The following is a 25,358-nucleotide window of genomic DNA, read 5'->3' on the forward strand; positions in this document are numbered from 1 at the left end:
ACCCCTGATTTGGCTACAACAGTGGTGTCGTCAGCAAACTTGAATATGGCGTTGGAGATGTGCTTAGCCACACAGTCATGAGTCTAAAATGAGTAGAGATGGTTCAGATTACTTTGCAAACTTTGATAGTCTTCCTCGCTGTCCACTCCACCCCCAGTCTTGGTGGCATCTGCAAATTTGCTGATCCAGTTAACCACATTATCACCCAGAGCGCTGATATAGATGACAAACAACAATGGACCCGGCTCTGATCCCTGCAGTGCACCATTACTACATTCTCACACACCCGCCCCCTCCATCTGCCTCTCTGCTACACTACACAGCCACTATTCTGAGCTTTGAATTTCCCATTCCCGACCACAATCCACATCTTTGCAGTTTCTTGTGGTTGCAGGCAGAGCAGTTTTGCTGCCGTGATGCATCCAGAGAGGTCATTTTCTGTGGTTCATCACAGAGATTCCGAGAGGCCCTCGACTGTTGGTATTGGTTTGTTATTGTCACATGAACCAAGATGCAGTGAAAAGCTGGCGTTACAGTCTGTTCATTACACCATGCATTGGGGTAGAACACGGTAAAACAAGACGGAATGCAGAGTGAAGTGTAACAGAGAAAGCACAGCACAGGTAAACAATAAGGTGCAAGATCATTACGAGGTAGATTGTCAGAATCAGGTTTAATATCACTGACATACAGCACTGAGCAAAAGTCTTACGCATATATATATATATATATATTGAGGGTGCCTAAGACTTTTGTACAATACTGCAATAATTTTATATATTGCTCTGTACTGCTGCCGCGGGAAAAAAAACATTTCATGACAATGTGAATGATAAACCTGATTCTGATGGGTCTCTATTGTGAACTGAGAGTGGGAAGGGGGCAGGGAGAGAAGCATCATGGTTGGGGAGAGCGAAGGGAGCAGGAAGCACCAGAGAGACATTCTGTAATATCAGTAAACCAATTGTTGGAATCAAATGACTTTGCCTCCACCCTCGCTGGATATACAAGCTCACTCTCCACTCTAGATTGACAAATACAGTACTGCGATAAAGGTCTTAGGCACCCTAGCTGTCTATGGATGTCGCCTTCTTAGACACTGCTTTTTGAAGATGTCCTCAATGGTGGGGAAGGTTGTGCCCACGATGGTGCTGTCTGAGTTTACAGCCCTCTGCAGCTTCATCCAATCCTGTGCAGTGGCCTCTCCATACCAGATGTGATGCAGCCAGTCAGAATGCTCTTCACCATACATCTGTAGAAATGTAGATCTTCACTGTCCAGGCCATGCCATCTTCTCGTAGCTCACATTGGGCAGGAGATGCAGAAGCCTGAAGTCCCACAGCACTAGGTTCAGGAACAGCTACTTCCCTCAATCATTGGCACAACCCTAATCACTACCTCATTATAGTGAAAGCTGTGACCATTTTGTATTACAATGGACTTCTTTTTTGAACTTAATTGTATTATTCTTACTGTAAAAAGTATGTATAATTTGTGGTGTCCATTATGAATGTTGTACATCTGATGCTCAGTGTCTGTGATGGCTGCTGCAGGTCAGTTTTTCATTGCACCTGTGCAGACATGTACTTGTGTTCACTCTTTATGCGCCATGTTTGACGTAGGCGATCGTGTCTTTGTATACATGACAATAAACTTCTGCCTTTGTGACTTTCAAGTAACTAGACATAACCAAGGAGCATAGTCTTGAGTTCAAAGCCCTCCAAGGAATTTATCTTCTGAATGTAAAACAAAATCTTTAGACTTAATAATGAGATACACTCAGTGCCCAAATGATTAGGTACACCTGTGTACCTGCTTGTTAATGCAAATATCTAATCAGCCAATCATGTGGCAGCAACTAAATGCATAAAAGCATGCAGACATGGTCAAGAGGTTCAGTTGTTCAACCAGTTATCATCATGAGGTAGAAATGTGATCTAAATGACTGACTGTGGAATGACTGTTGGTACAGGCAGGCTAGTTTGAGTATCTCAGAAACTTCTGATCTCTTGGAATTTTCACACCCAATAGCCTCCAGAGTTTGCAGAGAATGGTGTGAGAAACAAAAAGCATCCAGCGGGCGGTAGCTCTGTGGACAAAAATGGCCTGTTAATGAGAGAGGTCAGAGGAGAATGGCCTGCCTGGTTCAAGCTGCCAGGAAAGCGACAGTACCTGAAATAACCATGTGTTACTACAGTGGGGTGTAGGAGACTCTCTGAACGCACAACACATCGAACGTTGAAGTGGGTGGGCTACAGCAGCATCAGATCACATGGGGTTCCACTCCTGTGGGCATTTAATAGGTACACTCCTGTACCAGATAAAGTGACCGCTGAGTATAGATGCTCAATCAATAAATATCAGTCCACACACAGCATTGACATGAGCAGTTGAGATCACTTGTTATGAGTTCTGCTCACGGAATGTGAGTTATTGTTGCTCATGCGTGAAAGGTTTGTCACTTTGCTAAACTGTGCTCTCTTATCTCTTTTTGTCCCCAGGACTGGCAGCCTCCTTTCGCGGTTGAGGTCGACAACTTCAAATTCACACCCCGGATTCAGCGGCTGAACGAATTGGAGGTATGTTTCTGCGTCCCGGCCCCTGCCTGACCCCCACTCCCACCAAGCGCATGTGCGGACTTGCCTTCGCAGTTTCGTAAGCTGCCGTGCACCCAGAATCCATCCAAGTTGAGACAAGGTTATGAGGAAGCCAATGTGGCTAAAATTCCTGAATTTAAACATTACAAAACACTGGAATAACTCAACAGGTCAGGCAGCATTTATGGAAACGAATAAACATTTTGGGCCAAGACCCTTGATCAGGATGCAGATGCTTACACAGTTCCTGTTCCTGTTCCTGCCCCCACCCCACACACCCGGCTTGAAAGAGATCTCCATTTAGTTCCACTGACTACTCTCTAACCACGTTGCCTTCCTACCACGCCACTCACCTACTACGCATTTTTGTCCCATACCCATCCCTTACTGGGATAGCTCCTGTTAAATCTAATTTTTGTTTGCTTTGAGATAGAGCGTGGAGCAGGCTCTTCTAGCCCAACAACCCACCTATTTAACCCTAGCCTATCCAGAGGACAATTGACAGCAGGGGTTCCCAACCCTCAGTTAACGGTAAGGGTCAATGGCATAAAAAATGTTGGGAACCCCTGATTGATAATGACCAGTTAACCTATTAATGGGTAGGTCTTTGGATCGTGGGAGGAAACCAGAGCACCCGGAGGAAACCCACATGGTTAATGGGGAGAACGTACAAACTCCTGACAGATGCTCCCAGAATTGAACTCTGACACCCCAATCTGTAATGGTGTCAAGCTAACCACAACATTACTGTGATCCCCTGACGGTCAGCTCAGTCCTAATTCACTGCGCTTTCAAAAATAAAAATTCCCTCCTGCCCTCTTCACCTCTCCACATTACACTAGTTTCAATCTGTGTTCATCTGCTGGTGACGCTGTCTCTCAACAAACCCGGGCACCTGGATTCCATCTTCCCATGTTCTCCAGAGAGAGAAACCCCGGTTAAGCAGATCAGGAGCATAGTGAAGATGAACGTTAGCTTTATCTGTCACATGTGCTTCGAAACATAGAGTGAAATGTATCGTTCTGCATCAACAGCCAACACAGTCCAAGGATGCGCTGAGAGGGAGGGGATGGCCCGTGACTGTTGCCACGCTTCTGGCACCAACCTGATATGCTCACAACTCGCTCACCCTAACGTACGTCTTTTGAATGTGGAAGGGAACTGGAGCACCCGAAGCAGTTTGTGTAACACTTTACATCGCCAGAGATTGGCGTTCAATTTCTGCCGCTGTATATAGGGAGTTTGTACGTTCTCTCCTGTGACTGTGTGAGTTTTTTCTGGTATCCTCCCACATTCCAAAGACATACAATAAGGTTTACTAAGTCGTGGCCACTGGGAGCACTGCAACACTTGTGGGCTGCCCCCAGCACAATCTTAGGACCGTGTTGCTCATTGACGCAAAACAACAAATTTCACTTCATGTCTTCATTTGCATGTAACAAATAAAGCTAATCGTTACACACAGGGCTGGGAATGTTCTGGTCTCTCACTCGCCGTAAAATCCCCAGGAGTGGGTAACTGCTGGGGGCCAGCTAGTGATCTATAAAAGTTTTTGTGTGACCTGAGCCCCCATTCCCAGCAACATCCCATTGAGATATGTATATAAAAAGATTATTCAGATGATTACATTATCACACCAATTCACTGTTCTGCAATATTCAACACATCATAAAGCACATGCTTTATGATGAAACACTGTTCACAACACACTTGAGGGCCCGCGGTTCCTGGAAATCCCCCAATGGACACTGTGGAAACCACGTAATCCTTCTCCAAGGGCACGCGGGCACAGGGCATAACCCTGGAAAAGGGACAGGCAGAGTGCTGGCTGGATTTCCTGTCCCTCTGGCACCATGAATGGGCAGTTTGACTAGAATTCAGTTTTCCTTGGAGAAGGCAAAAGAATGAAGAATAAAAGATGGTGCCTCTGAAAAATCTATCATTTTATGGATAAGAAATTCCTTAGATGGGGATAAGCTCGTTAATGCGCTGCATAATTAAAACAATTACATCACATGAGTAATGAATGTGCTACATGAAAACTGAGAAAGGTGATAAATTGTTAGTTTAGCTGCTATACCACTTTCTGGCAGTGAGTGAGGATGAACCACTACATGCTGTGAAAAATACATGAGTTTGTTGAAAACTACAACTCTTATAAAAAGTATTATAAGTAAAACAGAGGTTCTCAGCAGTGCCCTGAGTACACACATTCCCCAGCCCTTCCCCATCTCCCCCTAGTAATGGGTGACAATAGATCAGGAGCATGGAGCTGAAGGGTAACCAGAACTCGAGGAGCTCCTGCATCTTGTTTGTCGTGGCCTTCTGTGGCATTTCCAGCATAAAGGAACGCAAGAGGCTGAAGGGAGTACAGAACATAGTCTGATCCATCATGGGCACAGTCCTCCCCACAGCAGACAACCTCTGCAGGAGGTGCTTTTCGCCGTTCATCCATGAAATCTTTGACAAGCTCCTATAAATGCACAGTGGAGAGTATCCTGACTGGCTGCACCACGGCCTGGTATGTAAACACCAATGCCCAGGAATGGAAAGGCCTACAGAAGGTGTTGGATACGGCCCACAGGCAAAGCCCTCCCCACCATTGAGCCCATCTACTAGGAACTCTACCACAGGAAAGCAACATCCATCAACAGCGACCCCCTCCGTCCACGACCCGCTCTCTTCTCACTGCTGCCATCAGGAAGGAGGTACAGGAGCCTCAGGTCCCGCACCACCAGGTTCAGGAACAGTTATTACCCCTCAACCGTCAGGCTCCTGGACCATTGTGGACAACTTCACTCACCACAACTCCAAACTGATTCTACAGCTTTCAAGAACTCTTTACAACTCACTGTTTTATTTGCAGTTAGTCATCTTTTGCACATTATTTTTTGTCAGTCTTTACATATAGATTTTTGTAAATTCTATTGTATTCTTTATTGTTTCTGTAAATGACTGCAAGAAAGTGATATTAAACTAGTGTAAAGTAAATTTATTATCAAAGTATGCGTAGGTCACCACGTGCTACCCTGAGATTCATTTTCCTGCAGACATTCACAGTAGAATAAAGAAATACGATAGAATCAATGAGAAGCTACACACAAAGACTGACAAGCTACTGATGAGTAAAATAAGACACACTGTAAATAGAAAAAATTAATATACTGTAAATACTGGAAACTAAGTAAATAGAACATGCGTTGTAAAGGGGCCTTAAAAGCCTGTAGGTTGTGGATTCAGTTCAGAGTTGGGGTGGGTGAAGTTATCTACGTTGGTTCAGGATGGTGGTTGAAGGGTAATAACTATTCCTGGACTTCACTGTAAGGGACCTACAGTTCCTGTACCTCCTTCCTGATAGCAGCAGTGAGAAGACAGCATGACCTGGATGGTGGCGGTCCTTGATGATGGATGCTGCTTTCTTGTGGCAGCGCTCCTTGTAGATGAGCTCAATGGTGGGGAAGGCCATGCCTGTGTCTGGGCTATGTCCGCCACTTTGTAGACGATTCTGTTGCCGGACCCTGTCTTAGCAACAGAACACTACAGACCACCTCTTGCACTACCGTGAGCTTGTGGATCGTAGTCTCTTTTCGCACTAAGGTCTCTGTTTTGAGAGGTCTTTATTTTCTCTTTGTTTTCAGTGTCTTGTACAATTTAAATATTTATATTCTGTGCAACACACACACACACACACACACACACACACACACACACAATGCTACTGAGCAGGTCAGGCAGCCGCCGAGAGTTACAGGCTGAGAGTGTGACGGTAGCATAATGGTTGGTGGTACACCATTCCAGCTCAGGGCGTCGCAGTTTGGAGTTTCTGACACTGTAAGAAGTTTGTGCATCCTACCTGTGAGCACGTGGGTTTCCTCAGGGTGCTCTGGTTTCCTCCCACATTCCTAACTCATACCAGATGGTAGGTTAATTGGTCGTTGTAAATTGTCCTAAGATTAGGCTAGTGTTAAATAGATGGGTTTTTGGTCGGTCTGGCTCATTGGGCCAGAATGGCCTGTTCCATGCTAAATAAATACATACGTACATACATAAATCAGTCAGGGCTGGAGAAGAAGGGGGAAGAATCCAGTATAAGAGAGTGAGGAGGGGAGTACAAGATAGGTGAGATCTGATGTGGGTGAAGGCAGGGAGAAGATTACAAGATAGATGAGACCAGATGTGGGTGGGGGGTGGTGGGTGGTGGACAGGATAAAGTGAGAAGCTGGGAGGTGTTAGTTGGAAGGGATAAAGGGCTGAGGAAGGAGGAATCTGATCGAAGGGTACAGTGAACCATGGGAGAAAAGGAAGGAGGAGGGGAACCAAAATGGCACCATGGGCAGGTGGGGAGAAGGAAGAGTCAGAGAGGAGCCAGAATGGGGAATGGGAAAAAAAGAGAAGAGTGAGGGGGAGAAATCACCATGTTAGAGAAATTGATGTTCATGCCGTCATGTTGGAATCTACCCAGACAGGGTATGAGGTGTTGCTGCCCCGTCCCGAGTCTTACCTCAGAGGTAATGTTGGAATGGGAAATGAAATTAAAGTGGGTAGCCGCCGAGGGAACCTGCCTTTTGTGTTGTCTGTACCTACCTGCCTGTGATGCGGCTGCAAGCAAGTGCTTCATTGGACCTGTACCTCACCGTACTTACGCATGTGGTAATAGCCTCCACTTGGTCCTCTCAATATGTGCAATGACCATTTCTGGTGGTCGCACCCACAAACAGAGAGGTTCACCCTGGTATTGTGAATGGGAAGGAGGGAGAATGGTAAGGTTATTCCTGATATCTACTTGGAGGATGGTTCAGCTCATCCAGCATTGAACGAACAGAGCAATTTAGGAAATTAACTGACTTAAATTGTACCGACATAAACATAAACACGAGATTCTGGAAATCTAGAGCAACAGACACAAAACGCTGGCGGAACTCAGCAGGCCACGCAACGTCTATGATCCGATAAAGAGCCTTGTCTCAAGACGTCAACGGTGCATTCCCCTCCATGGCCGCTGCCTGATCTGCTGCGTTCCTCCAGCATTTTGTTTGTGTCACTCATTTATAAGACATAGGAGCAGAATTAGGCCCTTCGGTCCATCGAGTCTGCTCTGTCATTCCATCTTGGCCATTTTGTTGACCCTGTCAACCCTATTCTCCTGCCTTCTACCTGTAACCTTTGCTGCCTTTACTAATCAAAAACCTATCAACCTCCATTTTAAATATACCCAGTGACATGACCTCCACGGCCATCTGTGGCAATGAATTCCACAGATTCACCACTCCTGGCTAAAGAAAGTCTTCCTCTTTTCTAAAGGGACATCCTTGTATTCTGACTTCCCAACTATAGGAAACTACCTCTCCACATCCACTCTGTCTAGGCCTTTCAATATGCAATAGATTTCAATGAGATTCCCCTTATTCTTCTAAACTCCAGCAAGCACAGACCCAGAGCCCTCAAATGTTCCTCTTATGTTAACCCTTTCATTCCTGTAAACCTTCTTTGAGCCCCCCCCCCCTTCCAATGTCGGCATATCCTTTCTTAGATATGGGGTCCAAAACTGCTCACAATACTCCAAATGCACCCTCAGCAATGCCTGATAAATCCTCAGCATTACAGCTTTGCTTTTGTATTCTGGTCCTCTGGAAGCGGAAGCTGATATTCTATTTGCCTTTCTTACTACCTGATGTATCCTTCTCGTGCAGGCTCAGACCCGGGTAAAATTAAACTTCCTGGACCAGATCGCCAAGTTTTGGGAGTTGCAGGGATCCACGTTAAAGATTCCCAATGTGGAGCGACGAATGCTGGACTTGTACAGTCTTAACAAGGTAACACTGAACCAGCGAGAGCTTATGATGTTTGGGATGTGGAAGAGGAAAATGAGCAAATTTGTGTTGTTAGCAGACACGGTGCATTTCACTGTACGTTTTGATGTATACAGGGGTGGGGGTTAGCGTGCCACTTTGGAGTTCAGAGTTCAGTTCCGGAACTCTCTGTAAAGAGTTTGTACGTGCTCCCAGTGAACACGTGGGTTTCCTGTCACAGTCCAAAGACGTACCAGGTCAGTAGATTAATTGGTCATTGTAAATTGTTCTGTGATTGGGCTAGGGTTAAATAGGTGGGCTGCTGGGCAGTGCAGCTCGTTGGGCTGAAAGGTCTGATTCCGTGCTGTATCTTTAACTAAATAAATAGATAAACAAGCAAACAAATAAGCAAACCAGAATCCAAGGTAGGATCACGGATAAGGAAGCAGGAGTTCCCAACCTGAGGTCCTTGCTTTATGGTATTGGTCCATGACACAAAAAAGGTTGGGAACCCCAGATTTAGAGGGAAGTGGGCACCTTGTTCCGGCTTGAAATAGTGACTGGCCAGTCATGAGCTCAGTGGCCCGTCCCAGCAGCTATTGTTGGCTGTGGGGAAGTGGGAGTGCAGCAGCTCCTGGACTTGGTACAGTCTTAACAGGGTAACACTGAGCGAGAGAGAGATTCTGATGTCAAACAGGAATTGAATTCCTCGTACTGGGGTTGAAACTCGCTCTCTGCTCCACATTGATAAATACAGTACTGTGCAAAAGTCTTAGTCGCCTTGGTTACATGTATGTGCCTAAGACTTTTGCACAGTATTGTATGCGTATAAGAAGTACTTAAAATACAAGCAGATAATTAATTGTTGAACTGCAACAACACCTGTGCTTCGTACCCACACCTGACTTACCAACTCTCCTTTGCCCCTGCCTTTCAGATTGTCCTGGACGAAGGAGGTTACGAGGCCATCTGTCGGGACAGGCGGTGGTCAAGAGTGGCTCAGCGTCTGGGCTATCCCCCGGGGAAGGGCATCGGCTCCCTGCTTCGCTCCCACTACGAGAGGGTCATCTACCCCTTCTACACCTTCCAGTCTGGAGCCAGTCTAGCGGTAAGGGCAGCCCACCCATTTCCCCACCACCACCCCAACCCGGTGGGGTCTGTGGCTCAGCTCGCTGCCTGGGGCTGTGTCAGCGGCATATTTGATTGAAGGGTAGCCAGCAGTTACGTTGGTGTGCTCAGTTATTATGTGAAGGAGGGAGTACTGAGGCAAGGTCCAGCTGTGGGTGGGCACAATATCAGGGGAGCAACACTCTGGGTGTGGGTGGGGCCTTGGTCAGGGAGCATCTCTCAGGAGGGGCAGTGGTGGGGGAGAGCCACTGGAAGTGGTACTGCTGAGGGAGAGTCATTGTGGGGGAGGTGTAGGTGAGGGAGAGTCAGTGTGGGGGAGGTGTAGGTGAGGGAGAGTCACTGTGGGAGGGGCACTGGTGGGGGAGGCGTTGGTGAGGGAGAGTCACTGTGGAAGGGGCATTGGTGGGGGAGAGTCACTGGGGGAGGTGTTGGTGAGGGAAAGTCAGTGGGGGAGGTGTTGGTGAGGGAGAGTCACTGCGGGGAGGCGTTGGTGAGGGAGGGTCAGTGTGGGGGAGGCGTTGGTGAGGGAGGGTCAGTGTGGGGGAGGTGTTGGTGAGGGAGGGTCACTGGGAGGGGCACTGGTGGGGGAGAGTCACGGTGGGAGGGGCACTGGTGGGGGAGAGTCACTGTGGGGGAAGTGTTGGTGAGGGAGAGTCACTGTGGGGGAGGTGTAGGTGAGGGAGAGTCAGTGTGGGGGAGGTGTAGGTGAGGGAGAGTCAGTGTGGGGGAGGTGTAGGTGAGGGAGAGTCACTGGGAGGGGCATTGGTGGGGGAGAGTCACTGGGGGAGGTGTTGGTGAGGGAAAGTCAGTGGGGGAGGTGTTGGTGAGGGAGAGTCACTGCGGGGAGGCGTTGGTGAGGGAGGGTCAGTGTGGGGGAGGCGTTGGTGAGGGAGGGTCAGTGTGGGGGAGGTGTTGGTGAGGGAGGGTCACTGTGGGAGGGGCACTGGTGGGGGAGAGTCACGGTGGGAGGGGCACTGGTGGGGGAGAGTCACTGTGGGGGAAGTGTTGGTGAGGGAGAGTCACTGTGGGGGAGGTGTAGGTGAGGGAGAGTCAGTGTGGGGGAGGTGTTGGTGAGGGGCACTGGTGGGGGAGAGTCACTGTGGGGGAGATGTTGGTGAGGGAGAGTCACTGTGGGAGGGGCATTGGTGGGGGAGAGTCACTATGGGGGAAGTGTTAGTGAGGGAGAGTCACTGTGGGGGAGGTGTTGGTGAGGGAGAGTCAGTGTGGGGGAGGTGTTGGTGAGGGGCACTGGTGGGGGAGAGTCACTGTGGGGGAGGTGTTGGTGAGGGAGAGTCACTGCGGGGAGGGGCACTGGTGGGGAGAGTCACTGTGGGGGAGGTGTTGGTGGGGGAGAGTCACTGTGGGGAGGTGTTGGTGAGGGAGAGTCACTGTGGGGGAGGTGTAGGTAGGGAGAGTCACTGTGGGGGAGGTGTTGGTGAGGGAGAGTCACTGTGGGGGAGGTGTAGGTGAGGGAGAGTCACTGCGGGGAGGCGTTGGTGAGGGAGAGTCACTCCATGGGGAGGTGGTGAAGAAGCATCATTCTGAAGGGACAGTGGTGAGGGAGAACCTCCCTCTCTGTCTTTCTCCTCACTGTGTCTTCATGTGTTGGTGTCTCTCTCTCTGCTCTCTGCAGTGCCAGCCGGGGCCCCAGTATGACAGCGAGGAGAAGGACCGGGAGTATAAGCCGCACAGCATCCCCCTGCGCCAGTCCGTTCAGCCCAACAAGATGAACAGCTACGGACGCCGTGCCAAGCGGCTACAGGCTGAGGTAGGTGAAACCGTGGGGGAGGAGTTCCAGGACTACTGCGGGCCTCCCATAACAGCCCACGGTTCAACTTCCAACGTTGCCGGCTCTGGGAGTAGGGGAAGAGAGCTTCACTGCAGCGAGGAGCAAGCACCAAACTGCTGTTGACTCTATTTTCGATTCAGCCTCATGGTCCTTGTTTGCTTCAAAGTTCAAAGTATACTTATTATCAAAGTATATATACCATTTACAACCTGGAGATTAATCTTGTTGCAGACAGCCACAAAACAAAGAACTAGAACAGAATTCACAAAATACCCCGCACAGCAAAGACCAAAAGGCACCCAATGTGTGAGAAAAAGGGCAGATAGATGAAACAGTTTTAAAAAAAAGCAAATAATGCGCAAAGCTTGAACTGCAGAGTCCCTGAAGACTCTTGGAGTTCCTCTCCTGGAAGATGACGTCCTGAAAGAGTGTAGGGAGGAGGGAACCTTGGTTGGGTCACAGGAGACTGCAGGTATTGGACTTTGGAACCAGAGACAATCTGCTGGAGGAGCTCAGCACCTGGAGGTGATTGAACAGTTGACATGTTGGGTCGAGACCCTTCACCTGGGTAGTCTCATCCCACAGTGAGTCCATTTCCCTCCTCAGATGCTGCCTGACTTCTAGCAACTTGACTGTGGTTCCAGAGGGAAACGGTAGTGGTTAGCCTGACGGTATTACAGCTCGGGGCATCGGAGTTCGGAGTGCAATTCCGGCATCCTCCATAAGCAAATTTGTACGCTCCTTCCCTTGAGTGTGTGGGTTTCCTCCCCCGGTCCAAAAGAGTTACTGGTTAGCAGATTAATTGGTCATTGTAACTAGTCTCATGATTGGGCTAGGGTTAAATTGCTGGGCTGCTGGGGACAGTGCGACTCAAAGGGCCGGAAGGTCCTGCTTCACGCTGTAGCTCTAAATAAATATAAAATAGATTAATAAAAACTGAACAGGACACCACCTCCACCTCCGCGCCAGGTGACTGTAGACCAGGAGCATAGGGCTGAAGTGCAGCTGCTACTTTGGAGCAGCCCTACAGATACTCAAAGGCTGCAGTTGCTCACGCTCTCTTTACCAGTGGTACACTGACTCCTCCCGGCCACAGAAATGACAGGTGGACAAGGAGTCAGTGGACCAATTCAAGAATCTGCTGCACAACACTGCTGTCTGTAGCCCCTCCCACCCCAGGTCCCTAAAGTACAAGGGACACATAAGTACAGAGACCTCCACTGGCGACCTCCCCTCACTGCTGGATGACAGATAATGGCAAGGAATGGATACATATTCAGGAAACCTTGTACGAGAGCCAGCCTTCCACAGGTCCGGGCGGCGGACAGTCATGGGTTCTGCCCAAGCCGACTGCCCACTCCTCTTGTGTCCCTGAAGAAAGAACATGTGGTATCTATGGGGGATTGCTGGGAACTGTGGCCTCCTGTTGGCAGCCTGGAGTGTTGTAGATAAGATCATAAGGCATAGGAGTAGAATTAAGCCATTTGGTTCATCAAGTCTGCTCTGCCATTCCATCATGGCTGATTTATTATCCCTCTCAACCCGATTTTCCAGCCTTCTTCCTGTAACTTTTGACCCCCCCCCCCCCGTTTACTAATCAAGAACCTATCAACCTCTGCTTCATAAATACCCAAAGACCTGGGCTCCATGGCCTTCTGTGGCAATGAATTCCACAGATTTCCCACCCTTTGGCTGAGGAAATTCCTTCTCGATTCCACTCTATTCTAGAGGGAAGTCCTTCTATTCTGAGGCTGTGCCCTCTGGTCCTAGTCTCCCCCACTATAGAAAACATCCTCTCCATGTCCACTCTAGCTAGGCCTTCTGGTACTCAATAGGTTTTAGTGAGATCCCATGCTCATTCTCCTAAGCTCAGTGAGTACAGGCCCAGAGCCATTTAAAGCTCAATTGTTAACCCTTTCATCCCGGGATCATTCTCATGAATCTCCCCTGGACCTTCTCCGATGCCAGCACAACCTTTGTTGGATAAACTGCTTACAGTGCTCCAAGTGTTGTCTCACTGTTGTCATCCTCAAGACTCACACCACCAGCTTCAGGGACAGTTATTGCCCTTCAAGCATCAAGCTGTTGAACCAGAGGGGATAACTTCACTCACCCCAACACTTCCCACAGTCTGTGGAAACACAAGGAAATCTGCAGATGCTGGAACTTCAAGCAACACACACAAAAAATGCTGGTGGAACGCAGCAGGCCAAGGGGACTATACTTACTATCTCTTCTTTCAGTTAGTCCTGACGAAGGGTCTCGGCCCGAAAAGTCGACTGTACCTCTTCCTATAGATGCTGCCTGGCCTGCAGCATTCCACCAGCATTTTGTGTGTGTGCCACAGTCTATGGACTCACTGTTAAGGACTCTTCATTTCATGTTCTTGATATTTATTGCTTATTTATTTATTACTATTTCTTTTCTTTTGTATTTGCACATTGTCTGTCCATCCTGTTTGTCTCATCCTCGCCTTTATATTCTAGTAATAAATTTTAATACAGATCATATTTCAAGCTGACACTGGAACTAGTATATTGTTTAGCATACTGCTGTGTTGTCACAGTCATTCAATAAACTTTTGTAAAATAAAACTGGGCTGAAGACTCAAACCAATGTATTTCTTTCTGTGGTCTCATCAGACTGAGCCTACCGAGGCAGACATTGCCAAGAACCCGGAGCTCAAGAAGCTGCAGATTTATGGAGCCGGCCCCAAAATGGTGGGGCTGGGGCTGGTGGTGAAAGATCGAGGCAGCAGGAAGAGAGGTGTGTACAGCCCCCACCCCGTCCACAGCCTAGCACGATTTACCCTGCCCTGCTCGCTCCCTCTCTCCCCCTCCCCACTAATTCCCTTCTCCACCATCCCCTTCCCCTCTTTCCCCGCCCCATCCTCTCTGTCTACCCTGTGTCCCCATTCAATCCCTCTCTGCTTCCCTCCCGTCCCAACGTACCCTTCCCCTCAGTGCCTTGCCTTCTCCCTCCTTCCCTGCCCCATTGTCTCCTTCCTCTCCCCTGCCCTCTTTCACCCTTTCCCTTACCTTCTCCTTTTTCTCTCCCCTTTTTCAGGCTTTCCCCCTTTTCTCGCTCCCCCTTTTCTCGCTCTCCCCCTTTTTCTCTCCCTCCCTCCCCTTCTCTCTAACTTTCCCTCTCCCTTCACCCCACCTTTCCCCAACCCTCTCTCTTCCCTTCTATTGCTCCCTTTCTACCTTTCACTCCCCCTTCTATCCCTCCTCCTTTTTCCCTCTTCTCCCTTCTCTCTGTCCCCTTTCTCCTTCTCTCTCTCCCTTTCTCTCATCTCCCTTCCTGCTCCCCTCTCTCCCCCTGCTTCCCCCCTTTCTCTCCCTCTCTCCCTGCTTCCCCCCCTCCCCTCTCCCCTGTCTCTTCTCCCTCTCTTCCCGCCCCCATCTGCTCTGATAGTGCTCTTCCCTGCCTCCCCTCAGACAAGGATTGCCTGGACTGCCCGCCCACGCTGGTGGTGAAGGAAGAGAGCGTGGCCGATCCGAAGGTGGAACCCTGCGCCCTGGAGCTTTGTGCGCAGGTGAAGGAGGAGCGGTCAGGGGGAGAGCCTGCTGGGAAGATGACCATGCGGCTGAGAAAGGGAGCTGCTACCTCGCAGCACGTAAGTGAGCACTGTCTTACCCCACACACTGTGGTAATGTCTTCCCATTTCCGGGTCCACTCAACAGCTGCCAGCTGTGCTTGTATTTGACCTGATTGAGCCAAGGAAAGGGGTGGCATAGTGGGTAAATCTGACCTCCAGCACTGTGTGTGTGTGTGTGTGTGTGTGTGTGTGTGTGTGTGTGTGTGTGAGAGAGAGAGAGAGAGAGAGCGAGAAAACCCCTGTGTGTGTATGTGTGTGAGAGAGAGAGAGAAAATCCCTGTGTGTGTGTGTGTGTGTCTGTGAGAGAGAGAGAGAGCCCCTGTGTGTGTGTGTGTGTGCGCGCGCGCGCAAGTCTGTATGTTTGTATGTATGTGCATGTGGGTTTCAGCTTACCCCATGACCCCAGGAATTTCATTCCACTTCTGAGCAACATGCAGTGGTGGTCGGTGGGTTAATTGGTTTGCCCATTAATGGGTGAGGGTGGAGTCTGAGGAGAACAAAATGGGATTAGCAAAGGATAGGTGTATGTGGGTGGTCAGTGCTCAGCACATAATCAGTGGGCCAAAGAGTCCTCCTCCATGTTGTGCAAGAAACTGTCCAATCTGTTCTGTAGGATTCAATTAATTTCAACCCCCCCCCCCCCGCCACCTTTGCACACCCATCCTTGTGCTTCACATCCTTCTCCGTGAAATTTATTGCTGCCCTCTACCCTCTTGATGCCAGCTCCCGGACTTGACTAAATCCTGGATCCTTCTCCCTGATCCATGATGGGACCACCATCTGGAACTGTATTTCCAATTGCATTTTTTGGACCTCTGTCTCTAGCGCACTCCAGAACCCTGTCCCCAACACATCCCAGGACCCCTGTACTCCTTGACACATCCGGGAACCCTGTCTCTGACACTGCCCGGATTGTGTCCTTGACCCACCTCAAGACCCTTGTTTCTGTGATGCCCTGGAAAACCTGTCTCTGCAAACCCTCTGGGACTGTTAATCTCCATTTCCCACCCTGACTCTCAGACTTCAGCTCCAACCCATCCCCCAGTCCCTCGAATGTTCTGTGCACCTTGCCCCTCTCCCAGAATAAAGTTTGTGCAAAGAAAGTACACTGGTTTTTGGGAGGGGCACTGGGGTATCTGCTTCCCCTCAAATCTGCCACCCCACTTTATTCATGCTCTGCCCTCCCTGCCCTCCTTTCCAGGTGGAATCGTACGTCTGTGTCATCTGCTCCCGTGGTCCTGAGGATTCCAAAATGGTGCTGTGCGAAGGTTGCGAGGATAGCTACCACACCTACTGCCTCATTCCCCCACTGCCCGAGATCCCACGAGGAGACTGGCGCTGCCCAAAGTGCGTCGTTGAAGTAAGGCTCAGACTTGGCGGTTTCCAGAGCAAGGGGGTGGGGGGGGTACACTTACCTCATTATAATGTGGGTATGGTACCAGTGACGGGTCTGTCACTGTATAACACTGGGTACAGTACCAGTGACGGGTCTGTCACTGTATAACACTGGAGCACAGTACCAGTGGGGACAGGTCTGTCACTGTATAACACTGGGTACAGTACCAGTGACGGGTCTGTCACTGTATAACACTGGAGCACAGTACCAGTGGGGACAGGTCTGTCACTGTATAACACTGGGTACAGTACCAGTGACGGGTCTGTCACTGTATAACACAGGGGTACAGTACCAGTGGGGACGGGACTGTCACTGTATAGCATCAGGGTACGGTACCGGTGGGGATGGGTGTGGCATTGGTTCACAGCGTGCAATGAATTTCAGATATTGTGTTAATTGAATTAAGAGTTAATGGGATATGTTTCGAAGTCTTATCAGTCCTCATGCTCCCCCTCCTCTCATTACCCTTCCTCCTCTTGGTGTCTGTGAGTCATTTGCTCTGAGCTGTAGCCATTTCTGGTTCTCTCATCCTTCAGGAGTGTAAAAAACCGGCTGAGGCTTTTGGCTTCGAACAGGCGACGAGGGAGTATACTCTACAGAGCTTCGGGGAGATGGCGGACAGCTTCAAATCCGATTACTTCAACATGCCCGCTCACGTGAGTTTGTGGCTTGCTGCGTCTCTCTCTCTCACTCAAGGGCACGCTTTCGACCTTTTTGTCCATCACACCTCGCCTTGCTCTGTTCCCTCTTGCCCACGATTCTCCTCTGCTCTCCCCTCCTTCACTTACTGTACCACCCCTCTGTTGCAACCTGCCTCACTCCTCGTTCTCCCTCTCCGGCTTCCCACTTGACCCTCACCACCTTTCTGTCTCCGTTTCACTCCTCCCCGTGCTCCCCCTCAACAGTCAGCCCTCACTACCCTCAGCCCCCTCTCCCACTCCTCCTTGATCGTCACACCCTCTGGCTCCTCTTCATTCCTCGCTTCTCACACTCATTCCCCCTCTTCCGCATCTCCCTCTCGATCCATACCCAACCCTCTCTGTTGCTGCTCCTTGATCTTTGCTCCCCCTTGATCCTAGTCCCTTCTCATTCTCCCTTCGATCTTCGCCACCCTTTCTCTCATTCCTCCTCAATCACCCTCCTCCCTCTTGCCCCTCTACATTGACCCTTGCTTACCTCTCCAGCTTCCTCTCCCTCACTCCCCCACAATCCTTGCCCCCTTTTTCTGCTGCCCCTATGATATGCCCACCCTCCTCGCACGCTCCCCTCTCGATCCTCACCTTATTCTCCCACTTCCTATTGAGCCGCTGCACCTTGATCCACAGCCACCTCCTTCCCCCTCATTCATTCACCCAGACCTCCGGCCTGTCTACAGATGGTGCCCACTGAGCTGGTGGAGAAGGAGTTCTGGCGGCTGGTCAGCAGCATCGAGGAGGATGTCACGGTGGAGTACGGGGCCGATATCCATTCCAAGGAATTTGGCAGCGGATTCCCCACCAAGGGCGGCAAGCGACAACTGGCCCCAGAGGAGGAGGTAGGTAGACGCGGCGCCTGAAGCCCCTCCTCGCTTATTTTTAATCCAACCGGCCAATTCTCCCCGGAGCACCCAGTCCCCTCCTCTGTGTGGCACATGGGACTTGGGGCTGTCGGTCGTGCCCAGAGCACGTTGGAATGGGGGAAAGTCAAGCGTTATACTGTGCAGATCCCAACACTCAAGCTGCTCAATGCCCCACCACCTTATTCTGGCTTCTGCCCCCTTCCTTTCCAGTCCTGATGAAAGGTTTTTGCCTTAAACATCGATTGTTCCATGGATGCTGCCGAACAGTGTTGGAGGTTAGGTAGTGAAGAGAGGGAGAAGCAAAAAGGGGAGACTAATGGCGCCACCGTGTGGTCAGGTCTTTTTATACCCATAGATAAGGAACATTCTATTCAAATTTGTAGATAAGAAACAGCCAATCAAATAATGCAGCACCAGAGAAGCTTCCAGCGAATCATACATGTGTAATCACTAGGGGACACACTGAATATTGCATATATATACTGTGACCACGTTCAAAGTAAATTTATTATCAAAGTACATTTATGTCATACAATCCTGAGATTCATTTTCTTGTAGGCATACTCAATAAATCCAGAATAGAATAATAACCATAATAGATAGAACCAATAAAAGACCACTCCAACTTAGGCGTTAAACCAGTGTGCAAAGGGAACAAACTGCAAGACATAACAATAATAAATAATTGAGAACACGAGATGAAATGTCCTTCAAAGTGAGTCTATAGGTTGTGGGAACATTTCAATGATGGGGCGAGTGAAGTTATCCCCTTTGGTTCAAGAGGCTGATGGTTGAGAGGTACTTACTGTTCCTGAACATGGTGGTGTGAGTCCTGAGGCTCCTGTACCTTCTTCCTGATGGCAGCAGTGAGATGAGAGCCTGTCCTGAGTGGTGGGGTCCTTGATGATGGATGCTGCTTTCCTGTGACAGCGCACTGTTTCAAGGTGCACAATGGTAGGGAGGTTTTTATCCGTGATAGACTGAGCCATATCCACTACTTTTTGTAGGATTTTCCATTCAAGGGTTTTGGTATTTCCAAACCAGGCTGTGATGCAGCCAGTCACAGAGGGGATGGTGCCACCCACATGGTCAACTCTTTTTATACTCCATAAGTAAGAAGCATTCCATTCAAATATGCAGATAACAATCAGCCAGTCAGATAGCCCCTATTCAAATAACACAGCTTTCCAGAATCATACAAATGTAGCCACTAGGGGGCACACTGAGCAACTGCATCTGCATACTGTGACCACTAGGAAACATTACGTGTACGTAATAGTCATGAAAGGTACTGGCAAATAATTGTTAAGATGCAAAGAAAATAACAATTAAACAACCTAATCCATCATCAACTTCCACAGAGAGGCATGGTTCGTTCATCTGCTCTCTGGCTGCCCTGCTCACTCATTCTCTGCGTAATGTCCCCAGTTCCCGGCAAATGGACACATCAAGAGATGTGATAAAGATGTACTTCATCATTCTGAGCAGCGGGAAGTCACGGTGCTCTATAAAACTTTGATCAGGCCACACTTATAATATTGTGTTCATTTCTGGCTACCCCATTATGGGAAGGACATAGAACAGAGGGATCTGGGAATACAGATCCATAATTCCTTGGAAATGGCGCCTTAAAGAGAGGTTTTGGCACCTTGGCTTCATAAATCAAAATGCAGAGTACAGGAGTTGGGATGTTATGTTGAAATTGTGTAAGACATTGATGAGGCCTAATTTGGAGTATCGTGTGCAGTTCTGGTCACCTCATCATTATATGTTGTGTTGTATGACCATGATTGTTCTTGGCAGACTTTTCTACAGAAGTGCTTTGCCATTGCCTTCTTCAGCAGAGTCTTTACAAGACGGGTGACCCCAGCCATTATCAATCTCTTCAGAGATTGTCTGCCTGGTGTCAGTGGTCGCCGAACCAGGACTTGTGATGTGCACTGGCTGCTCATACGACCATCTACCACCTCCTCCCGTGGCTTCACATGACCCCTGATCGATGAGGCTAAGCCGGTGTTACACCTTGCCCAAGGGTGACCTACAGGCTAGCAGAGGGAAGAGTGCCTTACACCTCCTTTGGTAGAGACGGATCTCCACCCCGCCACCCAAACTGGTCACCTACCTACAGGAAAGATACCAATAAGATTGGAAAAGGTGCAGGGAAAATTTACAAGGATAGTGCCGAAACTTGAAGACTTTAGTTACAGGGAAATATTGAACAGGTTCGGACTTTATTCCCTGGAGCGTAGGAGAATGAGGGGAGATTTGATAGAGGTTTATAAAATCATGAGGGGTATAGGTAGGGTAAATGGAAGCAGGCCTTTTCTGTGCTGTAGTGGTCTATGTCTCTATGATGTGGAGGCTTTGGAGAGGGTGCAGAAGAGGTTCATCAAGATGCTGACCAGATTGGAGAGCATGAGCTATGAGGAAAGGTTGGACAAACTTGTGCTGTTTTCTGTAGAGCAGTAGAGGCTGAGGGGAGACCTTACAGAGGTTTATAAAACTATGAGGGACAACGATAGGGTCGACGGCCAGAATCTTTATCCCAGGATGGAATTTCAAATACTGGAGGGAATGTGTTTAAGGTGAGAGGAGTAAGATTGAAGGTGTGCAGGGCAAGTTATTTATTTTTGTATTCTACTTTATTTGGAGATACAACATGGTAGCAGGTCCTTCCAGCCCAACAAGCCCACGCTGCCCAGTTACACCCATGTGACCAATTAACATACATCCCATAGGTCTTTGGGAAGTGGGAGGAAACCAGAGCACCCGGAGGAGACCAACGCGGTCACTGGGAGAACATCAAATACCTTGCGGGCAGAGGCAGGAGTTGAACCCATTACTGGGGCTGCAATAACGTTACGTTAATCACTATGTTACTGTCCATGTGCCTGGAGCAGGCTGCCAGGGTTAGTGTAGGAGTCAGATACAATAGTGGTGTTTAAAAGGCTGTGACACAGAGGCCTGAATATGCCAGAATTGGAGGTAGAAGAAATTTAATTTAATTGGGCTTCATGTCTTACACAGATATTGTGGGCCGAATGGTCTCCTGTGCTTTACTGTCCTCTGTTCTATGCTCAGTGCTTCATCCAGGCCGGGGTGATTTACAAAGTATAGTCCCCTGCATCTCAGTTGTGGATCACCAGAATTTGGATGGGGTTCAGTGCCAGAGATCTGGATGGTTCCTCGAATTCACCACAAGACCATAACACATAGAAGCAGAATTAGGCCATTCAGCCTATCGAGTCTGCTCCATCGTTCCATCATGGCTAATTTATTATCCCTCTCAACCCATTAGCCTTCTCACCATAATCTCAGATACTTTGTCTAATCAAGGACCTGTCAACCTCTGCTTTAAGTATACCCAATGACTTGGCCTCCACAGCCATCTATTCTAAATGGATGTCCCTCTATTCTGAGGCCATACTTTTCTCATCCTAGACTCGCCCACTATAGGAAACATCCACTCCACTCTAGGCCTTTCAGTATTCAATAGCTTTCAATGATATTCCCCCCTCACTGTGTACAGGCTCAGTCAACAAACACTCCTCATACATTAACCCTTTTATTCCCGGAATCATTCTTGTGAACCTCCTCTGGACCCTGTCCTGTGCCAGCACATCTTTTCTGGACCCTCTGTGACTCTTTGGATCAAAACCCTGCATCAGAAGGCTCCGTTATGTATCCAAGCAACACACACAAAAGTTGCTTGAATTTCCAGCATCTGCAGAATTCCTATTGTTTCCGTTATGTATCCGCTGGGCAAGAGCAACAACAGAGTATCAACAGTAAACGTTTTTAATGAGTCATGTTAGTAATAGTATGTGGTGGGCAACTTGTATGTGGGAGCGATGAACCAGGTCCACCAAGACAGAATCGCATGCGCAGTCAAAAGAGAGTGCCTCCTACATGTAGGAAGCCCAGTCATTCACCACATCATCCACTGGCCGCGTATGTTTCTGCAGCATTCTTTTAATCAACCTGATACAGCAGACTTCCGACCTGAAGCATCGACTATTCCATCTCCACTGCCCGGCACAGAAACTCTTCGACCAGCTGAGGTCTTCTGGCAGATTCCAGCGTCAGTCATCTCTTGCGTTCACCCAATATCTCCGTCCATCGATGCCTGTGTGATCCTGGCATCTAGTGGCCATCTGCTTCATTGCTTGTATGCTGAGTAGCTGTTGGAAGAGCATCGAGGAAGGGAGCATGAACTGAGGGAGGAGGAGAGTGTGCCATTCAGACTGATCAACCTTCCGTATCCAGGCAGAGCATTGCGACGCATCCCATCAAATCTCCATCACCCCCCCCCACCCTTAGTTCCTCCATTTCAGAGACTTGCATTTATCCTTGCTGCCCTTCCCACAGCACAGCAGCCACTCTTCGCCGCAATTCACACAGCATGGAGTATCCTCCTCGCCGCCCTTCCCGCAATGCTCTCTCCTCACCACCTCTCCCGCAGCAAGGTGCTGTCTCCTCACCGCCCCTCCCTCAATGCAGCACTCCCTCCTTACTACCCCGTTTTATTTTGAAAATCTTAACATCTAATTTCTTAAAAGTTTAGTCAGGTTTTGCAGAAGTCAAAATGGGAATGTTGTAAGCAGATTCTTTCTGCAGGGCAAGCACAGAGTTCCATTATCCTAATGAATGAAAACAGTGGGTACACGAGTATGTTTACAGTGTGCATGCGTTAGATGAGAAATCATCTTTTATGCTACTGAGTCAGGTTGAATATTCAGAGTTGGTGTGTGACATGGGTCACCGAGCTTACTGAAAGATTCAACTGAGATTCTTGTTGGGTACTTCAAGGTAAAATGAGATGGTTCCTGCAGAATGAAGCTCAAACTACTTAATAGTCATCACAGAATAACATCGTCGTTATTGCTGTCAAGTTCCCTGCACAAGTGAGGTACAGCACCAATGTGAGGATAATCCTCAGCTGTTCTGAGGAGTAATCCCTAGACAGAGTATTGTCACAGTTTAAATCTATCTTAGTGTGCACCACCATCCATTTTTTAAAATATAAATAAGCATGCAAAACTTTATTCAAATACAAGAGACATACAAAGGGTAGGGGTTAAAATACAGTTACTGAATTCAAATTACAGTTTTACCATCTATAATGCACTCAATTCCCTAATTCCCTGGGGGAGCGCTGTTCACGTAAAGCCCCCACTGAACTCATAATGGTCGCATTCTCTATCTGTATCTCCCTCTATTTATCTCTTTCTATCTCTGTCCCTCTGTCTCCCCCCTCTCTCTCTGTCTCTCTGCCTCTACCACCCCTCCACAGTGAGCCCTTCACGTACTTGCTCTTCAGCTCTTTGAATTTTCGCTGGCTCTTGGCTATCACTCCTCCCTCCTCATTTCCCTCAATATCCTCTTAGGAGGTGCCCACCCGAGGGCTGTCACCGCTCGCGCTCCTAGGGCACCACCTAACCTTCCCCGTCCCATCCTCTGCCCACAAATGCCATGAATCAGCCGTGCCTCTCTCTCCCCTCCTTACAGCAGTACACGGCGTGCGGCTGGAACCTGAATGTGATGCCAGTGCTGGAACAGTCAGTGCTGTGCCACATCAACGCCGACATCTCCGGCATGAAGGTGCCCTGGCTCTACGTGGGCATGTGCTTCGCTGCTTTCTGCTGGCACATCGAAGACCATTGGAGCTACTCCATCAACTACCTGCACTGGTAGGTAACCAGCAACCGGCCGACTGGCCCCTGTGGGGTGGGTTTAGACGTGGGGCAGCAGGGAGGAGGGAGATTTCAAGGACCATGGGAGCCATTCCTTCAGCTAACTCCACTTGTGGGTGCCGTTTGTCCAGCTCACTGGGGGGGAGAGAAGGTGAAGACACAGGACAGCGGCGAGTGGGGAGGCATTTGGCGGTGAAGGGGAAGAGACTTGGGACAGAGGGGAGGGGATCATCAAGGATCACGGGAGCTACTCCATCAACTACCTCCAATGCTGAGTGTCATCTCCCACAGGAGGGGAGAGATATGAAGCAGTGGAGTGCTGAATGTGGGGCTGTGTTCTCAAGTTACAGGGAGCATGTGCATATTTATGTGTTGCAGAGCTGGGAGGCAGGAATTACAGGGAGAGAGAATGAGTTCTCAAGTTACATGCTCACATTACAGAGTTGGGGGAAGATCATGTTCTTGAGTTACAAGGGAGAGAATGAGTTCTTAGGTTACAGAGTTGGAGGAAGCTAGTTAAGTTACAGGGGGTTGGCGAGTTCACGGGTTACAAGGGGAGAGTTCACGGGTTACAAGGGGGGCAAGTTCATGGGTTGGGGGGTGAGTTCACGGGTTACAAGGGGGTCTGAATTCACGGGTTACAAGGGGGGGTGAGTTCACGGGTTGCGGGGTGAGTTCACGGGTTACAAGGGGGAGCGTTCACGGGTTACAAGGGGGGAGAGTTCACGAGTTACAAGGGGGGAGATTTCACGGGTTACAGGGGGGAGATTTCACGGGTTATGGGGGGAGAGTTCACGGGTTATGGGGGGTGAGTTCACCGGTTACGGGGGGGGGGAGAGTTCACGGGTTACAAAGGGGGAGAGTTCACGGGTTATGGGGGGGGCGAGTTCACAGGTTACAAGGGGGGGTGAGTTCACGGGTTACAACGGAGAGCAAGTTCATGTGTTATGGGGGGGTAGTTCACCTGTTACGGGGGAGTTCACGGGTTACGGGAGACAGAGTTCATGGTTACAAGGGGGGGAGGGTTCACGGGTTACAGAGTGAGGAACGAGTTCACAGGTTACAGAGCCACCTCTAATCATGAGGTTGACTTGGAGATGTCAGCATGAAGCTGAGGGACAGAATATAGAGCCCAGGGGAATTTTTGATGCATTGGTCCAGCATTACTAAGGTTGCAGGCCCAGGAGTGAGTGTGTGTGGGGCGGTGTGGGTGGGCACTGTTGGTAGTTAAGTCACTCACCCTCGTCCCGTCACTTCCTCAGGGGAGAGCCTAAGACGTGGTATGGTGTGCCAGCGTACGCAGCTGAGCAGCTGGAGGCTGTGATGAAGAAGCTGACGCCAGAGCTGTTCGAGAGCCAGCCCGACCTTCTGCACCAGCTGGTCACCATCATGAACCCCAACATCCTGATGTCCCACGGAGTGCCCGTAAGCATCCAAACCCCCTGTCCCTGCTCCTCCCGCGTTCCCGCTTGCTGGAAAACCCAGGGAATCTTTTTTCCAGGTACTGCACAGTAACAGGCCCTTCCCTCCCTACGAGACTGGACAACTAACCTCTGCCCCGCACGATGTGTGAAGAAACTGGAGTGCCCGGAAGAAACTCACGGCGTCACAGAGAGAGTGTGCCAACTCCTGGAGTTGAACCTGGGTCGCTGGCACTACCACCACTGCTATGCCACCCTCTGAGTCCCCCTGTCCAATTATGTAAAGATTAACTTTATTTGTCACCTGTACATGGACGCACGCAGTGAAATGCATTGTCTACAATCTGCACAGTCTTGTGCCACAAGGAGCAAAGCGTCGCCACACA

The 25,358-nt window shown here is 49.3% G+C and overlaps 1 protein-coding gene across 2 annotated transcripts in view; it reads left to right on the top strand.

Moving 5' to 3' along the window:
• Window positions 1-25,358, top strand: part of kdm5c (lysine demethylase 5C) — a 131,570-nt gene that overhangs the window by 70,154 nt on the left and 36,058 nt on the right. For both annotated transcript variants that reach the window (XM_063035217.1, XM_063035218.1), the window contains exons 2-12: window positions 2,502-2,579; window positions 8,288-8,410; window positions 9,324-9,494; window positions 11,148-11,282; window positions 13,946-14,069; window positions 14,744-14,922; window positions 16,106-16,264; window positions 16,837-16,956; window positions 17,676-17,834; window positions 23,367-23,548; window positions 24,814-24,976. In XM_063035217.1, coding sequence (XP_062891287.1) covers window positions 2,502-2,579; window positions 8,288-8,410; window positions 9,324-9,494; window positions 11,148-11,282; window positions 13,946-14,069; window positions 14,744-14,922; window positions 16,106-16,264; window positions 16,837-16,956; window positions 17,676-17,834; window positions 23,367-23,548; window positions 24,814-24,976 — 1,593 coding nt within the window. The remainder of the gene's footprint in view (window positions 1-2,501; window positions 2,580-8,287; window positions 8,411-9,323; window positions 9,495-11,147; window positions 11,283-13,945; window positions 14,070-14,743; window positions 14,923-16,105; window positions 16,265-16,836; window positions 16,957-17,675; window positions 17,835-23,366; window positions 23,549-24,813; window positions 24,977-25,358) is intronic.

This window comes from Mobula hypostoma, chromosome 28, assembly GCF_963921235.1.
Source record: "Mobula hypostoma chromosome 28, sMobHyp1.1, whole genome shotgun sequence".
NCBI classification, from domain to species: Eukaryota; Metazoa; Chordata; class Chondrichthyes; order Myliobatiformes; family Myliobatidae; genus Mobula; species Mobula hypostoma.